The 16163-nt window shown below is 37.0% G+C and overlaps 1 protein-coding gene, 1 non-coding gene and 2 pseudogenes across 2 annotated transcripts; 3 read left to right on the forward strand and 1 right to left on the reverse strand.

Moving 5' to 3' along the window:
- Positions 1–26: 26 nt before the first annotated feature.
- LOC147943606 (uncharacterized) lies at positions 27–3524 on the reverse strand (annotated as a pseudogene).
- Positions 3525–8217: 4693 nt separating this feature from the next.
- On the forward strand, positions 8218–9028 carry LOC147943607 (putative F-box/FBD/LRR-repeat protein At1g22000). Its single transcript, XM_087512291.1, has 3 exons — positions 8218–8406; positions 8487–8636; positions 8750–9028. The coding sequence occupies exons 1-3, from the start codon at positions 8218–8220 to the stop codon at positions 9026–9028; spliced, it is 618 nt and encodes a 205-aa protein (XP_087368417.1).
- A 1145-nt stretch (positions 9029–10173) lies between these two features.
- Positions 10174–10292, forward strand: LOC147943608 (5S ribosomal RNA). Its single transcript, XR_015558743.1, has one exon. It is a non-coding gene; the product is annotated as a 5S ribosomal RNA (ribosomal RNA).
- A 1300-nt stretch (positions 10293–11592) lies between these two features.
- LOC147943609 (uncharacterized) lies at positions 11593–15672 on the forward strand (annotated as a pseudogene).
- The last annotated feature ends 491 nt before the right edge of the window (positions 15673–16163 follow it).

The raw sequence follows: 16163 nt of genomic DNA on the forward strand, positions 1-16163 counted from the left end.
GTAAATATTTAAATTATATGGAGTCTTTACGTACCTAGAATAAATGGTTCATATTTGTTGTATTTCCTCAATGCGTTCACGTATACAACACCACTATTGCTCTTCCGAGTGCCTCTTCCGAGAACAGGATCATACCACTTACACTTAAAAAGTGTGATCTTCAAATTGACCATCCCCTCATATTCAAGTTCTATGATATCGATTATGTTCCCGTAGAAATCCGCGCAATCAGATGCATCAGTGTAATTTTCACCAGTAGCACATACACCATAGTTACATGTCTTCCGTCCAGCACCGTGAGTCTGCGTATGAAACACATAGCCTCTTGTATAGTACATTGGCCAAGTTTTGACCTTGTGCAAAGGTCCATGTACTATCTCTTGAACCCAAGTAGGGAATGGATTTGTGGCGTTCCAGTACATAACCTGCATTTACATAAAAACATGGCAATATATCAATATATTTATATATTAAGTATAAATAAATGCATTAATAAGATCAAAAATTTGTGTAGACATACATAATCTTTCACCCACACATGATATTCTTCAGCTCGTTTCGTAGAGAGTTCTTTTTCGGTCAATCCCCGATATTTTGTAGAAAGAAAATCTTCGAACATACTAACAAAGCAACACATATATTATGTGAATAATAATTGTGGATTTTCTAAATGAAAATGTAAGTTGAGAGTCTTTTTTATATACCTCTCAATTGGTTGAAAATAGTCACAATTTCGTAAAACATACGCATGAGCACATTGATAGTCTCTCTCTGAAAGCCATATTTCATGCATTTCCCCACTTGGACGACCGACGTGAGTAAATATATTAGGTACTCCAGGGACATGAAACACAGGGACTTCACCTTCGTTGAATCTTGTTAACCTGATCAAATGAGTTAATTCAAATTAGTGATGATATATAGTATCTTCAAATATCTAAATTATATATGCATTTAATTACCGTGACTTTGTTTGTATATGACCGGCAAAGTAGTGCTCTGAGAAATAAGCAATCTCGTCATTGATATATGATTCAACAATTGATCCTGCCGCAAATCTTTTATTCTTTGTTTTTCCTTTCAACTTTTTGAAAAACCTTTCAAAAGGATACATCCACCTATATTGTACATGACCTCCCAATTCTGCTTCATAAGGAAGATGTATAGGCAAGTGCTCCATCACATCAAAGAATGATGGTGGAAAGATCTTTTCTAAGTTGCATAAGATCAAAACAATGTTCTGCTTTAGAATCTGAACACGACTTTTCTGCAAAGTTCTCGAGCATAAGTCCCTAAAAGATGCTCCAATCCCTACAAAATATATACTCAAATTGCATGTCTCACAAAATTAATATATTCATATATACTCGTTGTATAGAGTTAGAAATAGCGTAGTACCTGATAACGCAAGGTGAATGTTCTGGTCTAGGAGTTCTGCGAAGATAAATGGAAGTAGTCGCTCCATAAAAACATGGCAATCATGACTCTTCATTCCTGAAAACTTGCCATTGACCAGATCAACACAACTAGCCAAGTCTGACGAATAACCATCTGAAAACTTAACCGCATGCTTGACACATTCCAATAAACTTGTTTTGGCTTCCTTTGTCAATGTATATGCTGGGAATGGATCTTTACCCTTCCTATCAATATGTAACTGTGGTCGAGAACAAAATTGTTCTATGTCCAATCTTGACATGATGTTGTCTTTAGATTTACCCTGCACACTCATAAGAGTATACAAGATGTTGTCCACAAAATTCTTCTCAGTATGCATCACATCAATATTATGTCGGAGATTGAGATCTTTCCAGTAAGGTAGCGACCATAATATGCTTTCTTTGTGCCAATTATGTTCCTTTCCATAGTCTGACATCTTCTTTTCATGACCGTTACCACCGACGTCCATGGTTTGTGGTGGATTTACGTATTTCAAACGCTCGTAATAAACTTGCTCCCCAGTTAAAGACTGCGGTGGATAGTCGTTAGAAGCGTCTCTTCCCTTCAGGAAATCTTTTTTGTTCTTCCTTAATGGATGACCATGAGGAAGGAATCTTCGGTGACAGTCAAACCAACATGTCTTACTTCCTTTCGGTAGATAAAACGACTTTGTACTTTCCATGCAAATTGGACAAGACAATTTACCGTGGGTGGTCCATCACGATAACATGCTATACGCCGGAAAGTCACTTATCGTCCACATCAACACAACTTTTAGATTAAAGTTTTGATTCAAAGACACATCGTATGCATCGACTCCAGTAGACCACAACTCTTTTAACTCCTCAATAAGAGGTTGTAGGAAGATGTCGAGACTAGCTCGCGGATGATTTGGCCCAGAATTCAGAATTGTAAGAAACAAGTACTCCGTATTCATGCACATACCAGGGGGTAAATTATATGGAGTCAAGATCACAGGCCACAACGAATGATTACGAGACATGCCAAATGGATTGAACCCATCAGTACATAATCCAAGATAGAAGTTACGGGGTTCTTCCGCAAACCGAGGGTTAAGCTCTTGGAAATATCTCCACTCCACCGCATCAGAAGGATGATTCATTTCTCCCTCTTTTGATTGGTGCTCCGCATGCCATCTCATTGCCGCTGCAGTCTTTTGGCTCTGATACATTCTCTTCAACCTATCAGCAATAGGTAGATACCACATACGACTATATGGTACTCTTGTTCTCTGTCTGTCCTCCTTAGGCTTCCATCTTGGTGAACCACAAAATACACTGTCTCTTCCTTTTCGTCTTCTTTCCATAAAATCAATTGTTAATACAAACATCAATTGTATAATATGGAAGGCCTAAATTACGCATCAATTTCTCTGTCTCATAATGTGAACCGGTAGACTGGTTGCCTTCTGGTAAATAATCCGTCAAAATTCCGCAAACCGAATCCACTAACTTTTCACTCATATTATACTCCGCCTTATTTTGCATGACTCGAGCAGCTAATGACAATTGTGAGTGACCTTCACGACAACCATCATATAAAGGAGTTTTTGCAATATCTAACAAGTCGTAAAATTTATGCGAATGGTTTCGTACCGGTTCTTCCACATTCTCATAACTATCATTTGGATGATAATTATCATCTAAACCCACATTATAACGAAATGCATCATTCACCATATCCACATATGGATCTTCTACTACATTACTCATTTCTTCATGACTCCCATCATACGTCCTATCATTGTAACTACTTTCTATATCCAAATTGATTTCTTCTCCGTGGTTATACCAAACATAATAATCTGGCATAAATCCATTACTAAACAGATGACTCATAATTCTTCTACCCAAGAGACATCTATTGTTCTTGCAAACACTACATGGACAGAGAAACTTACCGCCATTATTCTGAACTGTATCTTGGCTACTTGCAAAGGATAAGAATTGGTCCACCCCCACTTCGAATTCAGATGAAAAATTTCCCGTCACTTCATCGAGCCTCTTGTACATCCACTCCCGATAATTACCGTCATTACCAACATAATTGTAATATCCCGCCATTATATATATATATATATATATATATATATAATCTAAGATATATATATATTTTTTTGACAACTATATATATATATTTTTTTGACAACTATATATATATATTTTTTTTGACAACTTTTTTTTTTGATCTAGAATTTTTTTTTTGGGGAAGGAAAGACACTTGTGTTGGAATGAAGAAAACAAATGGGTGCAACTCATTTTTATAGACTAAACCTAGGTCACTAATAGACGACTACATTAGAAAAGTTGGTATACCAACCCCCACATGAAAAACACGTTTTTTATAACTGCCTTTTACGACTATTTAGCGACTACGGTGTGACTATTTAATGACTCGCCACATGAGTCGCAAGTCAGTCGCAAAATATACGACTATCTTATGACTCGCCGAATGAGTCGCACAATAGTCGCCAATTTGACGACTATAGTACGACTATCAACTGTGGTCGGTAAAATAGTGACTCAGTAGCGACTAAAAGACTGTAGTCACAACATAGTCGCAAAGTGGTCACTATTTGGTCGTTATTTTTGGCGACTACAAATGTAGTCGCTACTCGTAGTCGCTAATCGACTATTTTCTTGTAGTGAGATGATGGCTTCTTTGTAGTCGCTACTCGTAGTCGCTAATCGACTATTTTCTTGTAGTGAGATGATGGCTTCTTTTAGGCATCAATCTCGGTATGTTTGGGCATGAATCGGCGGGTCAACTATTGGGCCGGACCGATTGTGGATTGGGTTGAGTGTGTGCAGACCGGGCTCTGATACCATGTTAGATTGTGGGCTTCCAACTCAAAACCAATTGGCAGTGAGTGGAGAGGCCCATATCTTATATATACTACTTAAGATCCTATTCAACTTCCAATGTGGGTTATTGTATCCCTAATACATAAGTCCCCTTTATTACGAAGATTAATTATAAAACTAGGTCCACGATGTCCCGTTGATGTTGATGCTGATATCATAAAGTGGATTGCTTATTCAGTTTGAGCTCAAGGTGAACCAGCTATACTTCAAGCTCAGCTGGTTGTCAGTGCCTATCATCTTTGCCTCAGAGCCTTTACGTATGTGATACACTTGTTGAACTTACAATTTCTGACAAGATTCTCTTGGATGTTCCTTCTTCGGTTTACCTCCCAGCCTTAAAATATATTTGTCTTCACTATGTAGTTTACAAAAACGAAGATTCTCTTGTTAGGTTTTTATCAGGTTGTCATGCTCTTGAGAATTTAAATGTGGAACGACATGACAATGACACCCTGAAAAATTTTCAGGGTTAAAGTGCCTTCTCTAAAGACCTTGTGGTATCTATACTATTAAAGTAGTAGTATTCATTAGACTCTTTTTGGACCATGACTTTGTTTTGGTACGTTTTTCATTAAAAATGGTTAGAGATAAAGCAAATTTTAATTAAATTACTCTATAATTTTAATATATCTAAATGACGTTTATACCCATAGGGCCAAAACATATTTACAAACGGGTTGACACGCAGATCCCTTTTGACCCGACAATATCAGCCTTAAAAACACGCGGATCCATTAGTAACCCGGATTGATTCTATTCGGATCGTGTATTAAGTGTTTGATTCAAGAATACTTATTCTCATCACCAAACAGAGGTATAATACAATGGTAAAACACTCGGCCTGGATTAAAAGTGGAGAAATGCGTGGCCCAATAAATAAGGAAACTAGTATCCGAGTATTTAACTACTATCATACTGAATCCCTATAATTATTACAAATATTAATAATAATGAGAAATCTTTAATACTTATCGATTGTACAAAATACATTCTCTTATATAAAGATGAGTTTACATTTATCCTTATCTTAGTTTAGTAAACTCATCTCTATATAAGAGAATGTATCTTGTACAATCGATAAGTATTAAAGATTTCTCATTATTATTAATATTCGTAATAATTATAGAGATTCAGTATGATAGTAGTTAAATACTCGGATACTAGTTTCCTATTGGGCCACATATTTCTTTTTCATTATTTTTTTGCTTCAAAACACTAAAAACTCCTCTAAGAGCATATTCTTGATTGTACCGTCACATTAGGGAGGGAATATAAGCCACACTTGGTTTTACTACTAGGAAAGTGTTAAAGATGAATCATTCAGCATGAAATCATTTTCTTGATTGTAGTTGCCATTCTATAGCTGTGAGTTGTAATGTTTTTGAGTGTAAGTGTTTGAAGTCTTGTTAGTGTTTTACTGAAGATAATACGCATGCTTAGAGCTAATCACTTTCCTCTCTTTTTGTGCAGATATGTTGACACCTTCAATCAAGGCCGTGGAAACTCTCAGACCATTTTTCAGTCACCTTCCGTACAAATTGTAGACCATGTTTCAGTCATCTATTTCTGATTAGATTGCTCTTTAACTGCTGTGAATCTGCAATACTGTGTCTCTAGTTTGATCTCGAAAAGGTTATGATTGATTCTGATTCTTTTTGTTCATCATCCGTTGATTGTGACATTTGAATTTGGTGACTTGATATTTCGAGTTTGGTGGCTACACATAACTCGAGCGAGTGAGCAAAGTTTTGTTTGTTGGCCTGATACATTATTGTGTTCCCATCATTTTAAAGCTCTCTTTAGTCAAAGTTGTGAATTGCAGAATGCTGCTTTGCTCCTTTGTTAGTTTTGTTTTCAGCTAGTCCACTGAGTAGCCTTATTTAAAAGCTCTCTGGCCTTATATTCTCTTTTTTAGATAATCGAATGCTTCTTCTAGAAGTTGAAGTTACTAGAGTTGTGATTGTGAGTCTCGTCTGTTAAGAAGATCTTTGAGTCGCCGTGCCAGTAATGTGATGCCTTGAGCAAAGTATCTGGCTCATTCATTATGTGGCTCTAAGAAGGTTTACTTGTTGAATTTCGTTGTTTGCTCATTCTGGTTTTCATGCCTTATACTAGTTCACTCTTTGGCATAACCGTAAATGTTTTAAAATGTTGATATCAGTATGCCTAAAATGTTATTGAATCTTAGTATATGCTGAAGTAAGAAAGTACCAACAAATTGCTTTTCACCAGTATTATTGCAGTTGTGTTTTTTGTAATCGGTTTCTTGTTATTGCAGTTGTGGTTTCTTGTTATTTCAGTTGTGGTTTCTTAAACCAATCTTGCGTCGGCTTCGACTCTCAACATACACCACTGAGTGGAGAAGAAACAAAGAACTTGAAAAGAAGAAAAAAATGGCGACTCTTAAGGTTTCTGACTCTGTTCCTCCTCCATCTGAAGATGCTGAGCAATTGAGAACTGCTTTTGAAGGTAAAGTTTTATGCTTCTTCTTGTTCTCTGTGTTTGTTGCTCTTGTTTATCTTCTTATGTACCTTATCATCAGTATCTGTTGTTTTTGGGTTTCTTGTTATTTCAGTTGTGGTTTCTTGTTATCATCAGGAGTGTCTGGTGAACCGGTTGTTGGTGGAACAACTGAATCAATCAACAGAAACAGTGGACCTATTCCAAAGGCTCCAACTTCTCAGTCTACCGCCATGACTTTCAAGAACAATGATATGCCCAACACAGCTAAATGTAGCTCTTATTGAATCTCTTTTGTTGTTGTCACAGCCCATGTCCACCTTGTAGTATTTTACATCTGCTGTCAATGTGATTGTTGCCTGCATGAATAATTCTTGGTTATAGGATAGCCACTAGTCAGTGTCTCAAACTTTGGTTTTGTGATTCTAAATGCTCTGTTATTTCGATTGTAATATATGTTTTATGTTTTGTATGTTTGAAAATTAATTAAATGCAATATTTTCTATTTTTATAAAATCTTAAATGTTTACACATTTATACCACTTCTATTCTATTTCAAATTTTTAAATTTCAAAAAAAAAATATTTTCTAAAATAAGAGACCTAAAATTAGAACCTACCATTGGATGAGAAAATTTTAACTAAGAGATCATGAGTTCTTATATTCAAAACAATACACAATTAATTCATAAAAAAAATCAAACAGTGTTTAACATCCTCCTTATAAGAACCTACCCATAATCTTTCCCTGAGTTTCTTGCGGAGAGATACGAGTTTTCCAAAATATCTCAGTTTGTGGTATTTTCGGGGTTTTTCGACTTGTGTGATATATTTTCTAATTTCAGATATTGAAAAATGTTAAAAATATTGGCTTTTTTTTGCCAATTATTCCGAAGAAAAAGGGAGAATTCGGAAAAATAGTAATCTTAACTTAAAGAAAAAGGAAAAATAATCTCTTTTATAACTTAAAAAAACGAAACCTAAACAAAGATGATTTGTTTTTTTAGAAAACAATCTTAATCTAATTGTATTCTGTTTATCATATACAACTCCTAGTCCGAGTTGTTGTAGGTTTCTTCATTGAGACAAAAATCAATACACACAAGTGCCCAAGGATCGATCCATCAAAAGTGTTGGCATAAGCTTGAAGAAGAAGATAGCTTAAGTCAGAGGTTATCCTAATCCTACCGAATAATGGTTTCCTTAAAGGATTAGGATTAGCTAATGTTTAGGAGTTATCTAAACACAATTATAATTTGTATTAGGAATTATATCTAATCTCTATAAATATAGAGTTGCCAAAGTTGTGGTAAACCTATGAGAGAGAGCTTGAAGTTTTGAGTCAGTTTCTTTAAGCTAATAAGAGAGTCATTCTTATAACAATCTTGTGTTCTTAATTCTTTCTTGTTTAAACTAGAAAAAGTAAGAGTCAGATGATTAAAGAAGACAGGATTAGCGAATTACCTGACGATGTGCTCGTAGAGATATTGTCGCTTCTCGAGACAATAGAAGCAGTGTCTACTATGGTTTTGTCGAAACGATGGCGGTCTCTTTGGCTATCACAACGCATGTATTCACAACTCATGTATATCAAGTTGACCTTACTTTTCAAGGTTGAAACGGTACGTACTAGTGATATTATTGTTATGCTAAAAAAACTAAAAATAAAAATCAACGTTTTGATTATATATGTTCATTGCAGACTGGGGGTTTTGACGCCTTTTACTTCTTCCGATTTGGACTTGAAGATTGTAAATTTTTTGCACCATATAAAGTAGATTGGTTGCAACCGTTTATGTGGTTTCTTCAAAAAACTCCTCTTAAACTACGAGTTGTTCGCATCGTCGACAAGGTTTAATTACCCCACCCACTGATTTATTTTTTTTATTAATGGACTAATAAACATCTAAACGTGATGTACAGTTGCACAGTACTTACATATTATCTTTTAATGTTGTTTCACAGACAAACTCGGATTTCCCACTTTCATTCCACCCACCGGTTTCTGTTCCAGAATGTTTGTCAACCCATCTCAAGATCTTTCAGTGGCACGGCTATGGAGGACAAAACGCAGAGAAAGAAATTCTGAAATACATACTTGCCAGCTCTAAGTGTTTAAAAAGAGCTTACATCTCCATTGAACCCCGTGGTCGTCGTAAAGATATAAGAAAGAACAAGATGATGGAAGAGTTAGAATCTATGCCTAGGGCTTCACTATTATCTAAGCTTCACTTCTACACTTAAATCCATTCGACGTCGAAACTGATCTTTTTATTTTTTTTAATTTTTTTTATTAGAATTCTATTTGATTTCAAGATTTATGAACTACGTATTTGTTTTATAATTAAAAAAAAGGTGTTATTAATTTTTCGTATGAAATCCTTATTGCCCATACATAGCCGGTTTATGACTTGTGATTCGCAGGTACGTACCAAGTTTCTCACACAAATCACAAGCCAAGAAGGAAACGAAACGGCTTTTCAGTAACCAAACGTGAATTTCATAAGCGAAAATATGATCGGATGACACAAGCATCATCATATATTTTTACATTGTGTAGTTTGTTTCATTTTTATTTTTTCCTAATTACTAAACATTTAATATTTATATAGTTATCATTTTTAGGTAAATTTTCATGGATTCTTTGAATTATTCAACGTACAAAGGACAATAAATTTTGTTTTGTTACATTAATTGATTTTTAAACCGAATAAAATTAAACTGAACTAAAGCCAAACCGAACCAAACCAAACCAAATATAAACCGACACAAACCCAAACCAAACTAAACTAACAATGGTTGAGTATAGTTAGAGTTTTATGAAAACCGAATTAACCAAACCGAACCGAACCCAAACCGAACCCGTACTTAAACCGAAATGCTCACCCCTAGGTGGGACGAATTTGGATTGAGTGATCTACAATCATATAAATTTTACATATTTTAATATGGTATTTCTAACACCGGTAAATCATCATGTTCAATGATATTTACAATTTTTACGGGTTAGTCTATTAAAATATTTTATATGAAACGGGTTAGAATTTGCATAAAGATGATTATATAGTTTTTTACAGATTAGCCTACTAAAATATTTTATATCAAATGAATTAAGGAGAGTTGTTACGCCAATCCTAACCGGTACCAAACACAAAAAAATTTCCATCCAACTTTTTCCAGCTGGGTAGTAATTTTTTCCGAGGATTTTACTTTGAACGTAGCATAACATGTGGTGAGTTGTGTTCGGTGAGGCTTTTGTTTGGCTGCTCTATTTCTACCTTCTTCCTTCAAAGATCTAGGTTCTCTTAATAATATTTTTTTACGGGTTAGTCTACTAAAATATTTTATATGAAACAGGTTAGAATTTGCATTAAAATGATTATATGGTTGGATGCGAGCATACCAGCACTAATGCACCGGATCCCATTAGAACTCCGCAGTTAAGCGTGCTTGGGCGAGAGTAGTACTAGGATGGGTGACCTCCTGGGAAGTCCTCGTGTTGCATCCCTCCCTCTTTTTCTTCTTTTTGTAATTTTTAATTTTTGTCTTCTCCGTTGAAAGTTCATCTTCTCCGATTAAACCTCATCTCCTCCTTTCACCACTTTCTTTTCTTCAGCCTTTTTTTTCTCACGACCCATAACCTGAACACAGTCTTCACCACTCATAGAAACAGCTCCTGCAATTTGCAGAGATTTATTTTATTTCTAGCTTTATGCTAAGTTCATCGATACCTCCGTTAAATCTGCATAATTTTTTTCGATGGCAACTCCAGATCTGAGATCTAATGGTACTTCTGTCGCTTATTTGCGGTTATTTCCTGCTGTGTGCAGTTGTCTCTGGGTTAAGATATGTCTTATACACGGTGGCGTTCAAACTGGTGGCGGTATCGTCCCTTCCTTTTCATGGCTTATTCTTTTCACCTCTTCTTGGATGACGAAAACCCGTGGCTACTCTATCTCGGTGATGGGTGCAATTCTGAAGCTGGTCAGCTCTACATTCTCCGTGGTGCCCAGAAGGAGTTTGATGCTGGATTTTGGTCTCGGAGGCTCTACACGACCACGTCGAGATTTGGACTCCACCTCTTGCCTCACTTTCCTGCTGGATAGTATAATCTCGACCCTTTCCTCCTATTCTGAACAACATGACCAATTGAAGAACACAGACCTGGCGGACATCAACTTCGATTGGGAGGGGCTCCGACACTATGACTCCTCCGTCACAGATCTTGATATTGTTCCACTTAGCGTCAATGTAGTGAGCTTCTCGGACGTATTCCAAAGATCGTTTTCTATCTCGCTAACATTCACTCCTCTCCATCACCAGCCAATGCCACTTGATGCTACTCCGAATGCAGACAGTCACTCTAGATCTACAGGTCTATTGTTCTCCTTCTCGATTTCTATGGTGGAAGAGTCTCTCTTGGTAATGATTCACCAATGCTCTAGATCTGAAAAACAGAGGCGATTGATGTCCACCGCATGTCGTGTCTTTTCCGGCTATTGCCATGCCATCATCTCCGGCGACGACGGCGACGTCCCGAGATGCTTTTCAAAATTAGTCACTACAAACCCTAGCAATTTTATCTGGTGGGCCTGGGTTTGGGCCAAAATGTATCATGTGGATTTGAATTTTAATTCATTTACCCATATTATTTGGTTAGATTTTTTTGTAAAAAGCCAACCTTCTTATTTAGCATTTTCCTTCTACATGAAGAGATTATCAAAAAATTGTTTTCTATTGCTAGAGTGCATAATCACTTGTGCTAATAATAGTACGGTGGGGTTTTATTCTCCCTCCGGAACTAATAAATGTGGAAAATAGCATGGAATTTTCAAGGGGCGAGAGCCAAATTGACTCGTCGTCGACTGCGTGAGATGTGTCGAATATACTCACCAGGTTTTTTATTTCTGTCGGAAACTAAAAACGACAAGTTTTATCTGCAAAACGTGCAAGAGGATTTAGGCTTTGATAACCTTCAAACCGTTGAGCCTGAGAGCGCTAGCGGCGGTTTAGCCTTATTATATTCAAATGATTTTCCGGTTAAGTTTTTGCTGTTAGATGACCGGTTAATCGATATTGAAACTATTATTAATGGAAATCGGGTTTTTATGACATTTATTTATGGTGATCCTGTCCCTGTAAATGGAGAATATGTATGGGAAAGATTAATGCGTATTGGAGTTGCAAGATCAGAACCCTGGTTTATTATTGCGGACTTCAATGAAATAACAGGGAACCATGAAAAAAGAGGAGGAAAAAAAAAGATCGGAAGCCTCCTTTCTACCTTCTCGTGCTATGATTGATTCATGTGGTCTCATTGATTTCCCTTACCAAGGAAATCAATTTTCATGGATTGGTCAGCGGTCAAATGGTAAGATTCAGTGTCGTAGAGCCATGGGAAATAAAGAGTGGCACAATTTATTTTACCACACTAATGTGGAGTATATGAAGATGTGGGGTTCGGACCATCGTCCCCTCCTTGCATCTATTCTTACACGTCCAAAAATGTTTTTGAGAAGGTTTATGTTTGACAAGCGTTGGATAGACAAGTCAGGCCTCAAAGAGGCGGTGATAGATGGATGGGGAGGGGACAACAATTCTGTCGAACGATCCATCTTGAAAAAAATCCAAAACTGTAAAAGAGCAATCTCCATTTGGAAGAAAAATAATCAAACAAACTCCGAAAAGCTTATTAAGTAACTTCAAGAAAAGATTGATGAGACATATGGAGATGATCAAGCATCATCAGAGACTCTCCTCAACCTAAAATGGTGACTAGACAAGCTTATAGGGAAGTGGAAGCATATTGGCACCAAAAAAGCAGAGAACTATGGCTTGCAGAAGGAGTTCAAAATACGAAATTCTTCCACGCTTCCACAAAACAAAGAAGGGCAAGGAACAAGATCACTGGCATCCTTAATCAACTTGGAGTTTGGGTTGATACAGAAGAGGGAATAGAAAAAGTTGCGGTAGAGTATTTTGACAATTTCTTTTCATCCTCGAGTGCGAGTGACCCTACACCGGCCATTAAGGATGTACCTACATTGGTCACACCTGCCATGAACGAGCATCTCACAAAAGAAATCTCAGAAGAGGAGGTCAAACGAGCTTTGTTCTCCCTGAATCCGGGAAAGGCTCCAGGACTGGATGGGATGACTGCTTTGTTCTTCCAAAATTTTTGCGAAACCATAAAAGGCGATCTCACTAAGATGGTGAAGAACTTCTTTAGCTCAGGAATTTTTGATGGAAAGCTAAATGAGAGAAATATATGTTTAATCCCGAAAGGAGATCGACCTCGTGAAATGTCAATATTTTGCCCTATTAGCTTGTGTAATGTGAGCTATAAGGTGATCTCAAAAATTCTGAGCTTACGTCTCAAGAAGTTTTTACCGGAACTTATATCCGAGACTCAATCTGCCTTTGTGTCAGGAAGATTAATCACAGATAATATCCTCATTGCTCAAGAAAACTTCCATGCCCTCCGTTCTAACCAGGCCAACCGGAAAAAATTTATGGCAATAAAAACGTACATGAGTAAAGCTTATGATAGGGTGGAATGGAATTTCTTAAGAGGCTTGATGGAAAAAATGGGATTTGATCAAAAATGGGTGGGTTGGATAATGCAATGCATTACTTCCGTCTCCTACCGTATTTTGATCAATGGAGATCCCAAGGGATGAATTAGGCCAACACGTGGGATTCGTCAGGGGGACCCAATCTCTCCATACCTATTTATACTTTGTACTGAGGCCTTAATTGCTCGGATTAGGAATGTAGAAAGAGAGGGAAAGATCCAGGGTTTACGTATTTCAAACGCAAGCCCACGTGTTTCCCACTTACTTTTTGCAGACGACAGTTTATTCTTCTGCAGAGCCAATCCTCAGCAATGCAAGGAAATTATCGATATAATCTGCTTTTATGGCGAGGCGTCTGGACAAGAAATTAACTTCTCCAAATCTTCCATAATGTTTGGAACCGAGGTCCCGTCCCATATACGTTAAGAGATCAAATCTATTGTTGGGATATCACAAGAAGGAGGCATGAGTACATACTTGGGGTCTCCCTGAGAAGATTCATTGGTGAAAGGCACAAGTCTTTGCATTCGTGACGGATATACTCCATAAGAAAGTAAACTTATGGACTTCAAAATCTCTATCCAAGGGAGGCAAGGAAGTCCTGATCAAATCAGTGGCGCAGGCAATTCTGACATATGTAATGTCGTGTTTTCTCTTACCAAAAGCTATATGCTCAAAATCAACTAGCGCGATAGCCAATTTCTGGTGGAGCAATAAAGCAAACAGTAAAGGACTACATTGGTTATCATGGGAGCAAATGTGTACTCAACTTTCGGAAGGTGGGCTAGGCTTTAGAACACTAGAAGAATTTAATCTTGCCCTTTTGGCAAAGTAACTATGGAGATTGATGAGATATCCAGATTCCCTTCTTAGCCGAGTTCTAAAAGGGAGATACTTTCGATATTGTAGTCCATTAGAGATACAAGTATCAAATCGACCTTCATATGGTTGGAGGAGCATGTTGGCAGCAAAGCATGTTCTTTCGTATGGAACTCGTAAGACCATAAGCTCGGCTTTTAATACATGTGTCTGGACTGAACCATGGATCCCAGATACGCCAGAACGGCCACCCCAAAGTTTAACTAATGAGAGAAATCCCTTGATTTGTGTTAACACCTTGATAGATTTTAACACAAAAAAGTGGAAAATTGAACGTCTTCGGGAACTCTTCCCCCCCAAAAGAAATTAACCTTATTTTGGGGATTAAACCAAGCTTGAATGCCTCGAGGGACGGCTATTCTTGGACTCTGACAAAGTCTGAAAATTATACCGTTAAATCTGGATACTAAGCCGCGAGAGCTATCTCTCGCCCTGCTTGTGACCTCCCTTCTCAGGGACCTAGTGTTATGACACTTAAGGCGCAACCATGGAAGTTAAAAACATCACGGAAGCTTAAGCATTTCGTGTGGCAATGTATGACTGGGTGCTTGGGAACATGTCAACGCCTGCATTATCGCCATTTTGGTAGAGATAAAGATTGTCCTAGATGTGGAGCGGAGGAGGAAACTATAAACCATATGTTATTTGAATGCCCCCAGCACGTCAAGTATGGGCTTTATCGACAATCCCTTCCCATTCTATGGTGCTCCCTTCATCTTCCCTATATAGCAACCTCGATTTTCTATATGGGCGTGGTAGAGACTCTGGTGCAACAGATCAAAACTTGAGAACGTTCCCGTGGATGATGTGGTACATTTGGAAGGCAAGAAATAATAAAGTGTTTGAAAATATCTCTGAATCTCCGCAAGATACACTGGAGAAAGCTATCCAAGAAGAAGAAGTTTGGAGAAGAGCAAATAACAGAGACTTTGCACCAGCGGTAGTAGAAGCATGCATACCTTCGATCCTAATTCCTCAAGAATCTCTTGTATGCTTTATAGATGGATCTTGGCATAAGAGGTGGATAGGAATGGGCATGGCTGGATTGCGTCTATCGGTGATAGAATCATACACATGGGGCTAAAAGGATCGCGCAGAAGCTTATCCCCATTACATGCAGAGTTAGATACCCTTATTTGGGCTATGGAGTGCTTATTAGCGTTGGACTTGGATAAAGCTCTTTTTGCTACGGATTGTTCAGACCTCCTAAGGATGACGTCTAATATCGAGGATTGGCCGACCTTTTCATCAGAATTGAAGGATTTTATTCATTTCAGAGATAGATTTGCTAATTTTAGTATTAGATACATTCTCCGAGAGGATAATATCTGTGCCGATAAACTTGCGAAATGTGCAAGAGCACGAGGTTTCTGTTTTTCCCATGTAAGCTCGTCGGTACCTATTTGGCTCTCTCTCGAAGAGAGTCATCTCTGATAACTTAATATATGGGGTTTGATCGTCAAAAAAAATAAATTAAAAAAAAAATAGTTTTTTACGAGTTAGTCTACTAAAATATTTTATATCAAATAAATTAAGGAGAGTTGTTACGCCAATCCTAACTGGTACCAAACACAAAAAAATTACAATCCACCTAAAATTATAAAATCTAAATATTAACCAAAATATATTAAAACAAACACAAATTTACAAATTGATACAAGAAGTTATAGAAATAGTCAAAATCACCACAACATACAATCTAAATTTGAAATAATTTAAATAAAATTTTAAAAATAGGCCCGCGGTACACCGCGGGTTAAAATCTAGTTCAAGATACAAAATCTAAAATATCTCAAAAAGTTCTATAAGATGTTTCCAGAACTATGAAGATGTGTTATTAATTTTTTGTGTTAATTAAACTGACAATTACAAAAAGCTGTTATTTTTCTTTACATAGTTAAGTACATTTTCTTTACGCTTTTCAA

This window comes from Camelina sativa, chromosome 5 (genome assembly GCF_030686135.1).
Source record: "Camelina sativa cultivar CO46 ecotype springtype chromosome 5, ASM3068613v1".
In the NCBI taxonomy this organism is placed as follows: Eukaryota; Viridiplantae; Streptophyta; class Magnoliopsida; order Brassicales; family Brassicaceae; genus Camelina; species Camelina sativa.